We start from the raw sequence: 17,430 nt of genomic DNA on the forward strand, positions 1-17,430 counted from the left end.
ATTGTTTCTTCACCACTACTTCCACAAAGTTTATACAAACTATGCATATAACCATGACTTTGAGAATAGAGATCATGCTTTCTAATTACAACCAACTACTATCACCATTGAAAGAACTACTAATCATGGGGGGAAAAAAACAAATCAAAACCCTGAAATGTTGAACAAGTATATGGACCAGTGATAAAATACATGTCGATTTGAGGTTGATTATGTTTTGTTTGGCAGTAGGTTAGCATGCTTTAGGAGGTTATAGGATCAACGAAAAAGAAGGAAACAGGCGAATGATGTATAACATGTTAATAAACAAACAATGGTGGTGATTACTGACCAGAAGTCTGAGAGATGAAATCAAAATGGGCTATGCCATAGAATTTGAGAAACAAACGAAATTCAGAAAAGGCAAGCAGGGTTTTTTTTTTTTTTTTTTTTTTTTTTTTTTGAAATAATCAAGGAGATCATGAAATGCAAATACGATGCATAGAACAAGGAAGAAAAAGGGTAATTAGTTTTAAGTAACAATGAAGTTTGTCTTTGACGATAAAAAGCCAACCTGTACAAATCACTTTTTATTTACTTTTAGTAAAATAAAAAGCCAGAGTCAAGCTATTGTGTTCAACAAAACCAACCTGTACAACAGACTTTGGGAACAAATCACTTGGTAGCTTTTACAAAAAGTAATGTAGATGAAATGTTACCTCTTAACTGAAGTCAGTTATCTGAAGAAGAGAGACAAAGAAGAATAACGAAGTGTTGTTGTGGGTTTATCATAGAAGGTTAAGAATTTGAGGGATTTTGAGGGTTTCTTCTTCTTCAAGGCGCAGGACCAGGACGCAGGAACCTTATCTCACTCAAACTAGGGCTTCAGTTCTTCTGCTTCAAGATTCTTCTTCTCCTTCGATCGGAAAAAATTCAAAATCAAAGACTGAAGCTTTACGGTTTGCTCCTTCTTCTTCAAGAACTTTGGAATCTTCAAGAACGCTAGAACCAAACTGGAAATGACCAAAACTAGGATGCTGCTTCAAGGTCCGTCAAGCTTCGTCTTCGTCTTCTCCTCTGCAACCTAAAAAACGTTGATGAGGGCTTTTGATTTTGAAATGAAAACGAGCCTTACTGCTTCCTGCTTTTGTGATTCAAAATTGAAAAATTATTTGTGCTTTTCAAATCGTATTTTATAAAACGTATTTTATAAAAGTATGTATGTTGTTTTATAAAACCTATTTTATAATTGTATGGAATACCTATACAAATACATATACACTATCAATATTACCGGTTTAAAGCAGCTCTCAAACCACCTAAAGGCTTTGGACCGAACCGTCAGCAAAAACTGGGAATCACATGGGTTTTTTATTATTTTAATGGAAGGATGATGCTAGCCGTCCGATTAGATCGAACGGCTGGCTTGACCGTCAAGCGCATTAATTGCACTTGACAGAAGAAAAATTGAAGAATATTATCCTTGATAATGGCTGTAAGGACTCTTCAAGACCAACTTTCAGTTCAACAACAAACTTGATAAAAAAGCAGAATAAGATAAGGAAAGATCTAGGGCTGGTCAGATTTGAAATAATGGACAATGTGTTATATCGGGAAATAATGTTGATCTGATGCCACTTTAGTTGTCTACTACAAGACTTCAAAAGATGAGTTTGATCCAATGGACTAATCTGAAAGTTAATAAGGTTATCCCACTAAGAATAGGGTTATTTGAAACAAACTATTAGAAGTTATTAAGTGATTACCAATTATTCATGTGGGATTCAAACCCACAATTAAGAGTATCAAAAACCAACAACTTTCAGCAATGATATATGATTAATATGCTGCAAGAGAATCGCATCTAATCTTAAAACAATATAGTTTGACATCAAACTCACAATAGGACTCTAATAAATCAAAACAAAAACCAAATACTGAAACCACAAGAAAGTTCAAAACAGAAACCAGATAGTTAGCACTGAAGCAGATTTGAAATTGAACAGTTAGTTTTAAAGCTTCAGTAAATCCCTAGTTGGAAAATATAAGATTTCATCCCAGGAAAGGAATCAGAAGTAAGAACTGATATGATGAGAAGGGAACTGCAAAAACTAACTTCATAATCAACAGAAAAAAGAGAAAAGAAGATCTATGGAGACCAATCCTATATGCCAAGCCATTTATCCCACTCCCCCCCCCCCCCCCCCAAAAAAAAAAACTGTTTGCCAAGCATAACTGCTACAAAATACTTGAAAACAACTGATAATAGAACAAAACAAGACCAAAGACTATAGAATCTATCCACATGCCAAAATTAAGTCTTCCAAATACCAATAAGCTTGATTAGACAACCGTAATGCATCAGTTCCATTACACCAAACTTCATCATAGAAGGAGTGCAGGATAAAGACCTAACTATTTGTGGCTTTGTGGGAGTGAAATGGAAAATTTCAGACTAATTCAAGCGCAAGTCATAGTCAATTAGCAAATCTTAAAAACCACAAAGAAAATTTAAGAAAAACAACACTGTAATCAACTCAACGAAAGACACTGACATTGCTTAAACTTAGGTAAAAAACTCAAATCCACATAGTATGCTGGAAAAGTCAGTAGAATGAAACAGAATCACCTACAACTTGTAGAAAATAATTTGGTTTCTTTTCAATAAAATAAAAACAAACAAAACAAATCCATGTTGAAAAATCACAAAACAACCGAAAAAGTAAAATGGAAAGAACTTTCAGAACCCAACATCAGCAATTACAACCCTATTTTGGGTTATTGGGATTTGGAAATTCCATTATAATGCTCACATAGTCTCAAACAAAACCCAGCTGAAGTTTTTATAATCCAAAATGAATTATGCAGGTTTCAAAATTGAAATAAATTTGAGAGAAAAGAGAAGCAGAGGACCATTCTGCTCTTCTTTTTCCACCATAATCATATAACTAATGTGAGAGCTCTAGAAGTGGCAAACTCATATAGAGAAAAAGATAGGCTAATAGAAGCACTTTATGTACCATCTTTGAAGTTAAGCATTCTAGAAGGCAGAAAAAATTGGTGTGTGTATTCAGGCCATGAGGTGAGGGGTAGTATTTCTATTTCCCATATACTGGACCAAATAATCATTATAAAACCCAAAATACTAGACCCTACAATGGAAGAAATAGAATGACTGACTGATAAAAAATAGTCCAAAAAGAAAATCAGATTTCACTCTTTCAAGATACAGCCAAGATCAGGCGGATTTGAGAAAACGAAGAATAAACCCAAGGAACTTATCAGATTTAGAACCAAACCATCTAATCTCAAACAAGGAAATGCAGGGAAACATTAGCCAATCCAACCAAGAACACCAGTTATGATTGATGGTATGAAGTCGACTTGATTGTAAGGTTGAAGAATGACAACAGAAACTCAAACATCGTTGAAAATCCTCCACTAAGGCACAAAACCACACCTTCGAAGAATTGCACTTCCATATGAATCCTATCAAATGTAATAGCATAGACAAAAGAGATTGGGAGAGATGATGGATACTTGAATTTGAAGGATATCGCCTAGAACAAGAGGATTCAAGGTTGACCTAGAACAAGAGTTTGGGCTTTTGATTTTGAAATGAAACACGAGTTCACTGTTGCTGAAATTTTGAAAATGTATTTGTTGGTTTCAACTCGTAAAGCTGCTCTGCAAGTTCGTTTTTGTCAGCTAAACCTGCAAGTTCACCTTCATCAAGCTGCAAGCCCCAAGTTCGTCTTCGTCTTCTCCCTCTGCGCAAGTTCGTCCAAAATTTCAAAACCAGCGGTTCGTGCTTAGAGTTGTTAGGCTTTTGATTTTGAAATGAAACAGAAGCTTGTCAAAGATGCGATCAACGGAAGCGTTTCTCCTCTGCAAGTTTGTCTTTTGTCTTGCTATTCTTCTTCTTCTCCAACTTGTTTCAGAGCTCCAAATCGTAAAATGAGTTGGGCGGGGTGAAGAACAGGGGTTTTGGGTATTTTCAAAACATTTTGAAAAGCAAAATTGAACCGCTGGTTTTGACGATTTTTAATTCGTATATACGTATATGATTTATGTTATATTTTTAAAACGTATTAACCAAACTTGTATGGAATACTAGTACATAACCCACTCGAACCGCTGGTTTGTCGTTGGACCGAACCGTTTGCAAAAAACATGCATTAAATGTGGGTTTACAATATTTTAATGGAAGGATGAAGCCAGCCGTCCGATTAGATCGACGGCTTGGCTTGACCGTCATGCGCATTAATTGCGCATGACATTAGCAAAATTGGATGGAGATGTAGGTGGACTTATTGAAAGGTAAATTGTCCAAAGGGCATTTTGGTTATTTACCACATCTACTTAACTGAATATGTAACTGTGGATAACTTATAATTTTGAGTGTGGGTGCCATGTAATTTAAGAAGTAATAGCGGGTGGTCAAAAGTTTTATCGATCCCCTTTATAGCGAGTGCCGTGTAATTTGCTCTTAAACCTCTTAAACAAACAAACAAAATGGTTCATGTTGGATTAATTTTAACTTAAATATAATTTATTTTTTCGTTGCCGTGGTTTCCACAGCCCTTCCTAGACCTCCAAGTCAAGCCCTTTTTTGTTTTTATTTTTTATTTTTCTTTTGATATGCAATGCAAGTCAAGTCAAGTCAAGTCAAGTCCATTTGTATCATGAAAACATGGTGTCATCTTAAGGACAGTCCAAAAGTCATTGGGTATTCCATTTTCCAATAAATATAATACCATGACTAATACACATTATTTGCAAGGTCTATGCATTAAATGGTTGTGATCTTTTACTTGCAAAGAGTACGTACAACTTTTTAAGGGCTAGACAAAATATATAACTGTTAGTAATTTATAATTTTGAGTGTGGGTGCCATGTAACTTAAGAGGAAATAGCGAATGGTCAAAAGTTGTTCCTTCTTTATAAAGAATGCCGTGTAGTTTGCTCTTAAAAAGTAAAATTGATTCATGTTGGGTTAATTTTAACTTAAATTATCTTTTTTTTTTTTTTGTTGCCGTGATTTCCACTGCCCTTCTTAATCCTCCAAGTCAAGTTCATCTATCTTTCTTTCTTCTTTTTGGTATGCACTGCAATGCAAGTCAAGTCAAGTCCATTCGTATCATATTTTCTTGGTGTCATATCTTAGGGTACAATCCAAAAGTCATTCGGTATTCCATTTTCCAATAAATATGACGATTGAAAGGAAACTTTTAAGGGCTAGAAATTCTAACTAATAGCTACTGTTAAGATGGTTAGGCAGATATTTAATGGCTTATGCAAAATCCATGATATACTGTAATAATCAAGTTGTTGTCTATATTACTGGCAACTCAGTGTCCATGAAGGGACTAAATAGAGTAATGGGCCAAAAGGGAACTTGTTACGTGTGCTTCGTGGCATTAGTGCCCCTATTACTAAATTTTGTACTCTTTTGTAGGGTTTCAACCTAGAGTCCAACTTCCCTTGGCTTGGCTTGTTCTCCCATGTATAAATAAATGAATGACAATAACTAGCAAGTTGAGTATATCATGATTCAATAATTTTCCCATAATTCTTTGCTTGCTCTCTTTTCGCTAAAACTTTTCTTTTTTAATCTATTAAACCAAACATAGAAGGGCTTTGAGAATTTCAACATCTATGAGAATTAAAAAGCTAAATGAGAATAAAAACTAGGCATCATAACACATTTTAAATACTTAGTACAACATAAACCAATTAAACGAGGAATAGTACCAAATTTGTGATACACAAAGATGGATCATCTTTTGTAAGTGATTGAGATTTCCTTTTGTATTCATGCTTATTGCTGGAACAACTTCGTTAGAAACTGATTGTTTAGTGGCTAAGAAAGGCTTGTATGGCATTTCTAAAATTTCATGACTTCCTTGTTGCATCTCCATAATATTTGTCATAGAAGAACGATCCATAGGCTTTAGCTGAATACACCAGAATGCTACTATGATTATCCTATCTATTTCCTTTTCATCTTTTTTGTTGCATCTTCAATTCTTCAAGTCTCACGCTAGTGTTTGGATTGGTAAACTATTTAAGTTTTTTTTTTCTTTTTTTTCTTTCATTTTTCATTAAATTGAGAACTAAGACCTGCACTAGGGACATGCTCCCAGAGCCAGGCAGTGGAAGATGCCCAAATTATGACCCACCTCATTAAAGTTGCAATAATTGTCTCCATTCTTTAACAATTGAGAAACTCTCATTTCTCGATCCAAATAGTCGAGCAAAACCATCAAGGGGAATCCTATGGAGTTTTGCTTTGAGTATTAAAAGTGAAAATGAGATAAAGTACTCATCATCGATAATGACAATTAAAACCCTAATGAGCTAAGCCATCACTTTAAATTTCTTTCCTTAGTAGCGGTGTCGTGCACAAGCAACTCAATTGTAGGGATCAAAGAAGGTAGCTGACGAGGAGCTATCAATTAATGGTGATGAGACCTGGAATTCATGATCATGCACTTGCAAACAGCAAGGTTTTATGGGTTCTTCTCATCGTTGTTTTGTTGAATTGCTTCGCTTTGTTGATGTCTGAAGCTCAAACCTTACCGGATGAAGAAGGTGTGTATCTAGCTACAATATATAATGCAATAACCGATCAGTACTAGCTACAAGTACTCTCTCTCTCTCTCCTAGATCGATCCAAGTGAAATATTTTCTCTTGAGAATTGAATTGTTTCCTTTGATGTTAACAGTACAAGCACTCAAAATGATAGCAGAAAAATTGAAGAATCCTTATTGGAAAGGGATCAGCTCAAGTTGGTGCAATGGTGGTGCAGGTTTAAATGTGAACATTGGGTCTACGCCTATGGGCACGATCAAGAGCAGTGTCACTTGTAATTGCTCCTCCACTGTTTGTCACATCACAAATATGTAATGCTTCTAATTAATTGACTTCAAATATATGTTTCGATCATCTTAATTTTGCTTTTAAATGTTCTTATTTATTTATATGTGCCAATGGAGGGTTAATAGAATGGTTACTAACTTGACTTCTCAGTGGAGTAGTCATGGTTCAATCCTTACCAATGGCATATGTAATATCCCCATACCCAATTTCCTTATATATATAAAGGGTGTCCTTATACCCAAATAAAAATAAAATTGTTTTTATTTATAGAATTTCCTCTAACTCTTCTTTGATTTGTTTGAATTTTAGTCACATACGTAATATTCCCATCCCCAATTTCCCTATATATAAAGGGCGTCCTTGTACCCAAAAAAAAAATAAAAATAAAACTGTTTTTATATATAGAATTTCCTCTAACTCTTCTTTGATTTGTTTGAATTTCAGTGAATTAACGAGGTTGAACCTCACTGGTATTTTGCCTGAAGAGTTCGCAGATCTTCCCTATTTGCAAGAGATGTAAGTCGTCTTCTTCTCTTCTGTACTTAATTGAGCTTTTGAGATCATTGATCACATATATGGTAGATTTCATCTGTTCAGCAGCCTGTCTCTGAACTATCTAAGTGGATCAATTCCTCTTCGTTGGACTCAAATCCCTCTCATCACCATGTAATTATACTCTCTGGTTCCTCTTTTTTTTTTTTCCCTTAATTTGGCTACTTCATTTCAGTTCTTCAAATTTCTAAGAATCGTTTAGTTAGGATTAGGAAATCTAACCTAACTAATGCTTGGAGTTGGGCACATTAATTAATTGCAGCATTCTTTGGGGAAACCGCATCAGTGGATCAATTCCTAAGGAGATTGGTAACATAGCTTCGCTGGAGATCTTGTGAGTATCGATACGATACATAGCCTAATCAATTCAACTCCTTGGTAGACCAAACTGATTTTACTATTATTATTATTATTATTATTATTATTATTATTATTATTATTATTATTATTATTATTATTATTATTATTATTATTATTATTATTATTATTATTATTATTATTATTATTATTATTATTATTATTATTATTATTATTATCATTATTATTATTATTATTTCTAATTCAAATGGTCACTCCCTTTAGGATATTGGAAGCAAACCAACTTGAAGGAACCCTTCCTCTAGAGCTTGGTAATTTGCGTCAGTTGAAGAGATTGTGAGCTTTCTCTTCTCTAGCTTCTACATGTTCATTCCATTATTTCCATCGATCAAAGAATTAAAGTTACTTTTTAATTGGACCCCCTTGAGGTTTGGCTCAGGTCACTCTTGTCAAAGAAAAATAACAAAGAAAAAAAAAAAGAAAAATAAAAGTTCCAAGTAATTAACAATAACATGCATGTTTGGGGAATCTACAAAAGCCGTATGAGGCAAAAAAGAGAGCTCACATCAATGTGGATGGCTTTCCAAATATGATCTAAGGATTGAGATTAGGTAGACAGTCTACGGAAGTTTCGGTTGGTCCCTCCAGATATGCGAGATGCAAACCCTTAGAAATGGCTTCCTAATAGTCCTCACCGATCGAAGATTCTCCAAAAGCATAACCAAATCAATACGTGGAACTCAATGTCCAGGGGCTATGGGTGCCTAGATCTAGCCCAAATAAGGGAGAAGGCAAAGAGCCAAATGAGATGAATGAACGGGCAGCGAGGAAAAGGTAGGGTAGAGTATGGTCCCATAATTGGTACAGAAGATGCAAGAGATCAAGAAGATTTACCAGTCTATTGATTTGATTGCAGACTGGAAATGTTGTCGAAGAAATAATGATGGTTATGCAATTATTTTGTTGTACCTTTATATATTATCATCATGGACATCAACTTTTAATTATTTAATTGACTAGTCTATTGATTTGATTAATGCAGACTGGTAATGGTGTCGAGTAAATAATTAGGGTTATTTAATTATTTTGTTGTACCTTTATTATCATCATCGACGTTAACTTTTAATTATATTGATTACCATTTCAAATGAAGTCATTCATTGTATACAGATTTCTTACTCTTGCAGCGATGTTTCTGCAAACAATTTAATCACAGGAATTATACCGGAAACATATGGAAACTTTAAAAGCTTGGAATATTTGTAAGTTGGAGGTAGTTAGTTGCTTGAATAGTTTTATAAAATTTTGAAATAATGAATGCCTGATCGATCGAATTAACTTGCTATTAATTTACAGTTCGATACAAGGGACTGGCATCTCTGGGAAGATCCCTAATTTTATTGGAAATTGGACTAGTCTTGTTTCACTGTATGTACCAGATTTTTAGCAATCTCTCGTCTGTTTTCTTCATTTGATTGATTGATAAATTTTGAACAAATCTGACGAGGATTAATCTTGCTATTATTATTATATAAGAATTGAATATCTTATATATGTTGGCTTCGTCGATCTTTTTGGGTTTTTGCAAACTGCATGTCTATGGCAGTGATATGCAAGGCACTTCCATGGAGGGCCCTGTTCCTCCTAGCATCTCCTTCATGAAAAGCTTAACTATATTGTAAGTATACCTGGTTATAGATCAAACTTCTAAAGTTGTTATACTTAATCAACCTGAATATATATTGAAGGATCAACAAAGATTTGGTTAATTTGTTGCATTAATTAATTTTGAATATCAGGAGGGTGTCTGATCTTCATGGGACAAATATAACTTTTCCTTTCCCTGACTTGCAGAATTTGACATATATATGGGAATTGTGAGTTTTCCCACTTCAATTGAAGAAATTTACTTGCAGTTGAAATACCAGCATTGGCTTATGCCAGTTTGTTTATGGTTCTGTGTGATAATGAGGACTTGCTTTCTTTGGTGATGTAGGACACTGAGAAATTGTTCTCTTATGGGTTCAATCCCAGAAGACATTGGAAAACATATGCCAAATTTGTGGAGACTGTGAGTTTCATTATATGAATATTCAACTTCTTCCCTTTTGACTAAGCTAATCATGTTCTTGTCCATGGATCTACTAAGTAATAATTCATCAAAAGTCGGTGTTTGTATATTCTGTTTCGCATTCTCATTTAAAATTGATTGAATAAATAATGTACCATGATGACAATTAATTGAATTGATATTTCCTGCTGGTTTTTCCTTAATTGAATTCTCATAATGTTATCAGAATTCAAAATCACAAAAACTTAAAGAACCTACAACCTTAAGTATTGTGGTAATATGTTACATGAAAATTACATAAAACCTATCTAATATTCTTTAGCAAGATCCACCAATTCACTTGAAGTCTACAATATTGCAGATTTGGGTTTTGCATATGGATAGAGTTGTGCCACATTGTCACTCTCCTTAAGGTTGTAGAGGCCCCATATTGGTGCAAATGGTATACTAACCAATCAATCCCCAAGGTAAAACAACCCTAAAATATGAGGCTATCTAATAGGGTTGTACTCCCTAACTAGGTTGCAATATCTCGATCTCAAGGCTCATCTCAATAACTTAAAACCTAGCGTTTTCTTGAGATCTAGGAAACCATGTACTGATTGGCTTTAGATCTCCTCAAGATCTCAATGAGTTGGTGGAATTTTTTCCCAACTTGAGGCTCCAACTTAAAGGTAATTAGGGGGTGATCATTTGGGACTTGATGTCCAGCATGTTTCAGCCCTTTTAAACACACTGGTGACCTTAAATTTATGAGGGAATTTTTTTTTTTTATTATATATATATATATATATATATTTTTTTTTTTTTTTTTTTTGAATTCCACTTCAAACCCTAACTTGAAAACCACTATGCTGAAGTGAAACCTAAAAACTTTTTGTACACATCATACAGTCATATATTAATGCTAAATGTTCAAAATTCAAACATATTTAACACACCATGCATGTTTATAGTTCAAATTACAAAGTTTTGTCCACCAAACATAAATTACAAAGTTCAAACGATAACCCAATCATCAAAGTTACAAATCAAGAGTCGAGAGTCAAGACTCAAGACTATAGGTGCTAAGCACATAATGTCGTCTTGCTAAATGAAAAAAGTGAGATCTTGTAGGTTCACGTACTATATGTCCATGAATACTTAAGGTTGTACTCAATTAGACATGACCAATGAAGAGGGATAAACCCAATAGAAAAACAAAGATGAGCATTTTTAAAGTGGACTTGATCTCCTATATACATGGGAAGATACAAGAAAGAAGTTTGTCTAAACATATGCTTAAAAATCATGTCTTTTCCACAAGACGTACTTATGCCTATTACGGAGAGATACAACTTTTTAAGAAAATAAACCACCCCATTAGACTTCTGGTTAATTTCAGTTGTATCTTATATTGTTCTAATGTATGACAAGCATAAATAGTTTATTATAGAAATAACTCTTTGTGTAGGTGTTAATTTGAATTCTATTGTTTAATATATGACAAGAGCAGATTATTTGTTACGAAGGTTATCCCTTTGTCTAGTTGCATATTTCTGAAGGTTTATATTTGTTTTGTCTTGATTTATTTTGCCTTTCCCATATATTATATTGTGGTTGACAAATTTGATCTCATTACTGTCTAAACACAAGGCAAATTCACTTTAAGGATTTGAGATTGAACTAATAACCCGATAAAAGTTCCATTAATTTCAAATTTAGTATCAAAGCCAGTTTGACTACTAGCAATAACTCCATTAATTTATTATCTTAAATCAGTATTCTCTATAGACACATCAAGTGAATGTCTTCATGGGCTTAAATTGCTAAATTTAATTTGGTATTGATTAGAATGTATCACAAGTCCATCATTAAATTACATATGGACAATCTTTTATAGTTATGTTCTGAAGGGATTTTGTTTTTTCTATCATTTGTAGAGACCTAAGCTTCAACAGGTTGACTGGTCACATTCCAGATTTTCAAAGTTCAACGAATCTACGGTTCTTGTATGTAGAATAAAATTTTTAATTTGTATATTTTCTTTTTGTATGTCATTATTTTATTTTAGTAACTTCTAGTTACTGACTGTCCATTGGTAAAATTAATCAAAGAATGATGTCTCATTATTTCTTATTATCTATGATTAGCACTTCATTAAACTTTCTTGCTAGCATATTCATAGGTCTGTTGAATAAACACGACAATTCAACTTTTCTTATCAAAGATTTCTCTTAATATATTAAAGAAAATTTTATTTATTCTCACAATAGACACTATATTGTTTATGGACATAGGTTTCTTGGTAACAATTTGCTGACTGGAGAAGTGCCACAATGGTTGTTTACAAGCAAGAGCATAAAAGCGTGAGTATTTCTCCTCTTCGGCGCATGGTTAATAGGATCTTTTAACTTCAATTGACTTGCTTTTTTATTGAATTTTTCACTTAGATATATTTATAGAAACTATCTCATGTATCTCAACATGTTCTTTCTTTCTTTCTATTTTTATATTTTTATTTTTAACCAAGAACTACAATACCCTAACATGATGCCACTTTATCTATCAGTGATTTATCCTACAACAATTTTACTGGATACGCTTTGCACACCAGCTGTGAAGAACAAACTAAACTGTATATTCAATACCCTATATTATTTCCTTCCACTTTAATATACAACAAATGATTTTCTTACTTCCCTAATGAAATTGGTATGTAAACAGGAAAACAATTGCTAGTTATTCATTTTCAGAAAACAATTCGTAAGTTTTTTTTCCTTCTCGAATGTTATTTTATTGATTAATAAATCTTATGAAGAAGCTAAATTTATCTGGAGAACCTTTCGCAGAGTTGACTGGTGCTTGAAGAAGGACCTCCCTTGCTATGAGAAACCTAAATGTAATTGTACAAGCTATTTACATTTTTAGATGACAAAACATTAGAGCCTTTATTTGGGGGTTTACAAGTGATTGATAAGAAATAAACAAATATGAATACATCCCTCTGATTCCAGCTACCCACGCAGATCATTCATTGTTTATCAATTGCGGAGGTCCGTCAACAAATTTTGATGGGGAGGCATATGAACCGGATGACACACTTGAAGAGGATGCTTCAACATCATACATTTGTCACACTGATAGATGGGCTTCTAGCATTACAGGAAACTTTTGGAATAGATTCAATGATCAATATATCACTACAAACTCATCAATGTTGAAAATGCTTGATCCATCCATATATAAGACAGCTCGAATTGCTCCGATTTCATTAAGATATTATGGCCACTGCTTACAAAGTGGTAGTTATACAGTGCGTCTCCACTTTGCTGAAATAACATTTACAGAAGACCAGACATTTAGTAGCCTTGGCAGGCGTATATTTGATGTATCAATCCAAGTGAGTGATTGACAATTTCTATCATTGGTATTTTGTTTATCTTGTCACTTAGTTTCTCTCAAGAAACTATGCTCTTGTTCCTTTACTTTTTTTCTTCCCTTCACATGTTTTTTGAATGTGTGTTACAATTAACTTTCCAGCTAATTCCTAAGGAACAGTGATAATCATTTTTTTTTCTTTCCTTTTTACACAATATATCTAACATTCTTTTTTTTTTTTTGCAGGGAAAAATATGTTTGAAAGATTTTAATATTGCACAAGAAGCTAATGGGACTGGTAAGAGCGTCATTAAGGCATTTAACAATGTTACTGTCAGTGGAACTACTTTGGAGATCCACCTCTTCTGGTCTGGAAAAGGGACTAGTATGATTCCCTATATGGAAGTATATGGACCCCTAATATCAGCTATTTCAGTGACGCCAAGTACGACACCTGTCCACTTTCTATTTTCCCCATTCTTTGCACTTCTCATTGTGATACTACAACTTGCTTGACTGTGCAGATTTTGACTCAGGACTTTCAATTGGAGTAATCATCATTATCGTTGTTGCTTCATGTGTCCTCATAGCATTGATTTTACTAACTCTTTGGGTGAAAGGTTTCCTGGGAGGGAAGGATCTTGATAACAAAGGTTGGACAAATTGATCATCCATGTGTTTGTAACGCAATGCATTATTCTATGCTTCATTTATAATTGACATGAATCTACATTTTAATTAGAAATCTTTTTTATTATTTAGGGTTAGAAAAAGTAATATGTTAGATATAGATAGGAAAGAGATCGGGAGTTAATGGGAAAGGAATAAAATAGAAAATGTAGGGGTTTCAGTATTAGTTAATTAACAAAATAAAAGTAATTTATTTTGGAACAGTCTTAGGCTGAAACAAGGATTATTGGTTGAGAGAACAACATCAAGCCACCAACATCAATAGTTAAGATGGTTATCAATATTTAAGGGCCCATATAAATATCCACTATTTTGTTGTGATAATAAAGTGGTTGCTTTCAACCCAATGTTCAGGAAATGACTAAACACATTGAAATCCATTGTAATATTGTGTGGATGTAGTTATGTAGAAAATAAATGTGACTTCATTCATTTCCTTTGTCAAACAAGTGGGTGATATGTTTATCAAGCCTTTTATCTAGTCCTACCTTTTAGAAAGATTGATCCAAGAGGGGCATGGATGATCTATATGCTCCAGCTTAAGGGAGAATGTGAAGTCATTAAGTGTGTCCCTCTAGTACTATTGTCTTGGCAGTAATATGTTAGCTGTTGTCACAATTAAGGATTTTTTATGTGATAATTGTTTTTGTCTTTTCTTCAGTTTCTTTTTCATCATGTAACTGCTAATCAATATTTTGTATTTTTAGTAAGTTCCTACTTACAGTCCACCTTCCCTTGGTTTGTAAATCTGTTTATAAATAAATAGCAGTCTAAGCACAATAACTCCCAAGTTGAGTATCTCGTGATTCCAAAATTTCCCCTATCTTCTCTTCCTTTTTCTTCTTCTTTTATTTGCTCTCTTGTCTTCAAGTTTTTATTATTGATTGGTTCTTGGTCTATGCTCTGATATTGTATTAGAACTTCTATATGCTCTCCTTTACTTCATGTGTCTACTCTTTACGCTTCATTAATTTATTGGTTTGATCACTAGTTTTTATGCATTTCACGCATATCATATCTTCATATTCGAATCACATGTTCTCACCTACATGTGTGCTCTATATTTATAAAAAAACAATATCTATGTAAATGTTTATAGATGCCACATGACACATACCATTAATTGGATATATTATGTATCATTATAGTTTCATCTATGTAAGGAATATTACTAATTCTGCTGAACTTAAAGCCATAGAGCTACAAACAGGTCACTTCAGTTTGAGACAGATTGTGGCTGCAACTGGGAATTTTGATGATTCAAATAAGATAGGTGAAGGTGGGTTTGGGCCTGTATATAAGGTATGTCAGTGTTCAAATCTTTGACTCACCCTTCTCACTTGTTACCATCAATCTATATCTTATTTTGTGGGTTGAGCCTTTAAATTATTCTGGCAGCAGCGTGCCGCAACACTTTGATGTTGTTAATTTGCTTTAGTCTTCAATAGAAAAGACGAAAATGTAGGATGTAAATGAAAAGTTTAATTAAGGTTGGGGAATAGAAAAGAAAAGAAAAGCAGTTTTATTTCAAATATTACCTTGTCTATTTTGGAGAAATAGTGATTCAAATTTTAATTATGTTGTCTTAGGGTATACTATCAGATGGCAAGGTAATTGCTATCAAACAGCTTTCTTCCAAGTCCAAGCAAGGGAACCGTGAATTTTTAAATGAAATAATCATGATCTCTGCTTTACAACACCCAAATCTTGTGAAGCTTTATGGATGTTGTATTGAAGGAAACCAGCTGCTATTGATTTATGAGTATATGGAGAATAATAGCCTAGCCCGTGCAGTATTTGGTAAATCCTATACTGTCATCGTGAATATAATGTCTATTCTTTTAGTAAATGAATGATAGTCATTGACATTGTCTATAATAGGTTTGCACAGTAATTTATGGTTAAATGATGATACGTTGTGATATGCATTTAGGTTTTGAAGATCAGAGAATGCATCTAAATTGGCCGACAAGGCTCAAGATTTGCTTGGGGATAGCACAAGGTCTAGCTTATCTTCATGAAGAATCAAGGCTGAAAATTGTCCATAGAGACATAAAAGCAACTAATGTGCTGCTTGATAAGGATCTTAATGCTAAGATTTCGGACTTTGGTTTGGCTAAACTTGATGAAGAGGAGAATACCCATATTAGCACTCGAATAGCTGGAACTATGTGAGTAGTTTCTTTCTTACTTGCTCTCCTTTTCTACGTGTGAATATAGTTGTCAGGTGACTCATGCCATAGCTTAAGAATTGCCTATCCATTCAAGCATTTTCTTATGTCAAGATGATAACATACATTTTTCTTTCACTAGTTTATGTTGATTATTTTGCTTTGTTTTTAGATAAATATGTATGTTCTAGACTTTGTCTATTATACATATATTTATTAGGTCGTTGTTTCTAGCATAGTTTTATCAGATTGCATTGGTATGATTTATGTGTTGCGTATAAGAATGACTATGAAATTAAATATAATATTAGTACCATAAAAGTTTTAATTTTGTAGAGGATACATGGCCCCTGAATATGCGATGAGGGGTTATTTGACGGACAAAGTAGACGTTTACAGCTTTGGAGTTGTAGTGCTAGAGATTGTCAGTGGAAGAAGCAACACAAGTTACAGGCCAAGAGAGGATTTTGTTTACCTTCTTGATTGGGTAATTAAGAAACCTCAAATTTATTTTTTAATGGAAAGAAGAAGAATGCTGCTGCACCTGCATGGTATGGTTGTGTACGTAGCTTTATCTTGATATATACATTTCTCTTCTCACAGGCTTATGTCTTACAAGAGCAAGGAAATCTGATAGAACTCGTGGATCCAATCCTTGGGTCAGACTACCAAAAAGAAGAGGCACTGAGGATGTTAAATCTAGCTCTTTTATGCACAAATCCGTCCCCTTCTCTTAGGCCTGCTATGTCCGCTGTGGTGAGCATGCTTCAAGGCAAAATTGCAGTTCAAGCACTGTTGTGAAGCGCAGCAGCACTACTACTGAGGATTTGAGGTTCAAGGCCTTTGAAAAGCTTTCATTGGAAAATCAAACAACATATTATTCAAGCACTTCGCAAGAGAGCCATCCACAAAGTAGCCACGATTCTTTGATGTCTTTTCAGAGCCAGGAAGACAGACAACGAACTGAACGAAGGTCCTCAGAAATCAAGCTTCTCCCTGATCCAGAGTGACTACAGAAAGAGACGCAACTTTGCTTCAAGCAATAAATGTGACTTCAGGGTCGGACAGAGGATTTTCATAACCTTGAATTAAAAAATTATCGTAAGCATCTTAATTGGAACCAAGTAATAGATTTGGGAAAATTAAATAACTAGTTACTTTTAAATTTTTTTTGTTACTAAGTAATGCAGCAAGTTATCTATCTATATACATGGTCTGGTCTGGTTCAAGAATATACAACTGTTGCACATTCTGCTTCTACTTCAGATCTGAACAGACTCTCAACAACACCAAACGATTTTACAGTAACTTGCCTCTGTTCAGTGTGTAGATGAAACCAATAAATTTGCAATAAAATTCAGACTTATTCAGTCTAACGCCTCGGAAAATTATCAAACCGAAATTCA

General features: G+C 33.9%; 1 protein-coding gene across 1 annotated transcript; it reads left to right on the top strand.

The window, feature by feature from the left end:
* The first annotated feature begins 313 nt into the window (after window positions 1–313).
* On the top strand, window positions 314–17,206 carry LOC149025436 (putative LRR receptor-like serine/threonine-protein kinase At1g53430). Its single transcript, XM_089145671.1, is given in 27 exon segments — window positions 314–336; window positions 6,485–6,573; window positions 6,708–6,885; window positions 7,307–7,378; window positions 7,460–7,528; window positions 7,677–7,748; window positions 7,997–8,068; window positions 8,920–8,994; window positions 9,089–9,160; window positions 9,339–9,410; window positions 9,532–9,609; window positions 9,729–9,803; window positions 11,726–11,794; window positions 12,083–12,151; window positions 12,355–12,420; window positions 12,510–12,548; window positions 12,635–12,684; window positions 12,812–13,185; window positions 13,410–13,608; window positions 13,688–13,816; window positions 13,964–13,972; window positions 15,046–15,155; window positions 15,443–15,653; window positions 15,787–16,024; window positions 16,361–16,511; window positions 16,628–16,822; window positions 16,825–17,206. Coding segments are annotated over 27 exon segments (3,066 nt in total). The 3' UTR covers window positions 17,035–17,206.
* Window positions 17,207–17,430: the final 224 nt, after the last annotated feature.

Source organism: Hakea prostrata, chromosome 2 (genome assembly GCF_041222555.1).
Source record: "Hakea prostrata isolate BN-2017 chromosome 2, UWA_Hpros_2, whole genome shotgun sequence".
NCBI classification, from domain to species: domain Eukaryota; kingdom Viridiplantae; phylum Streptophyta; class Magnoliopsida; order Proteales; family Proteaceae; genus Hakea; species Hakea prostrata.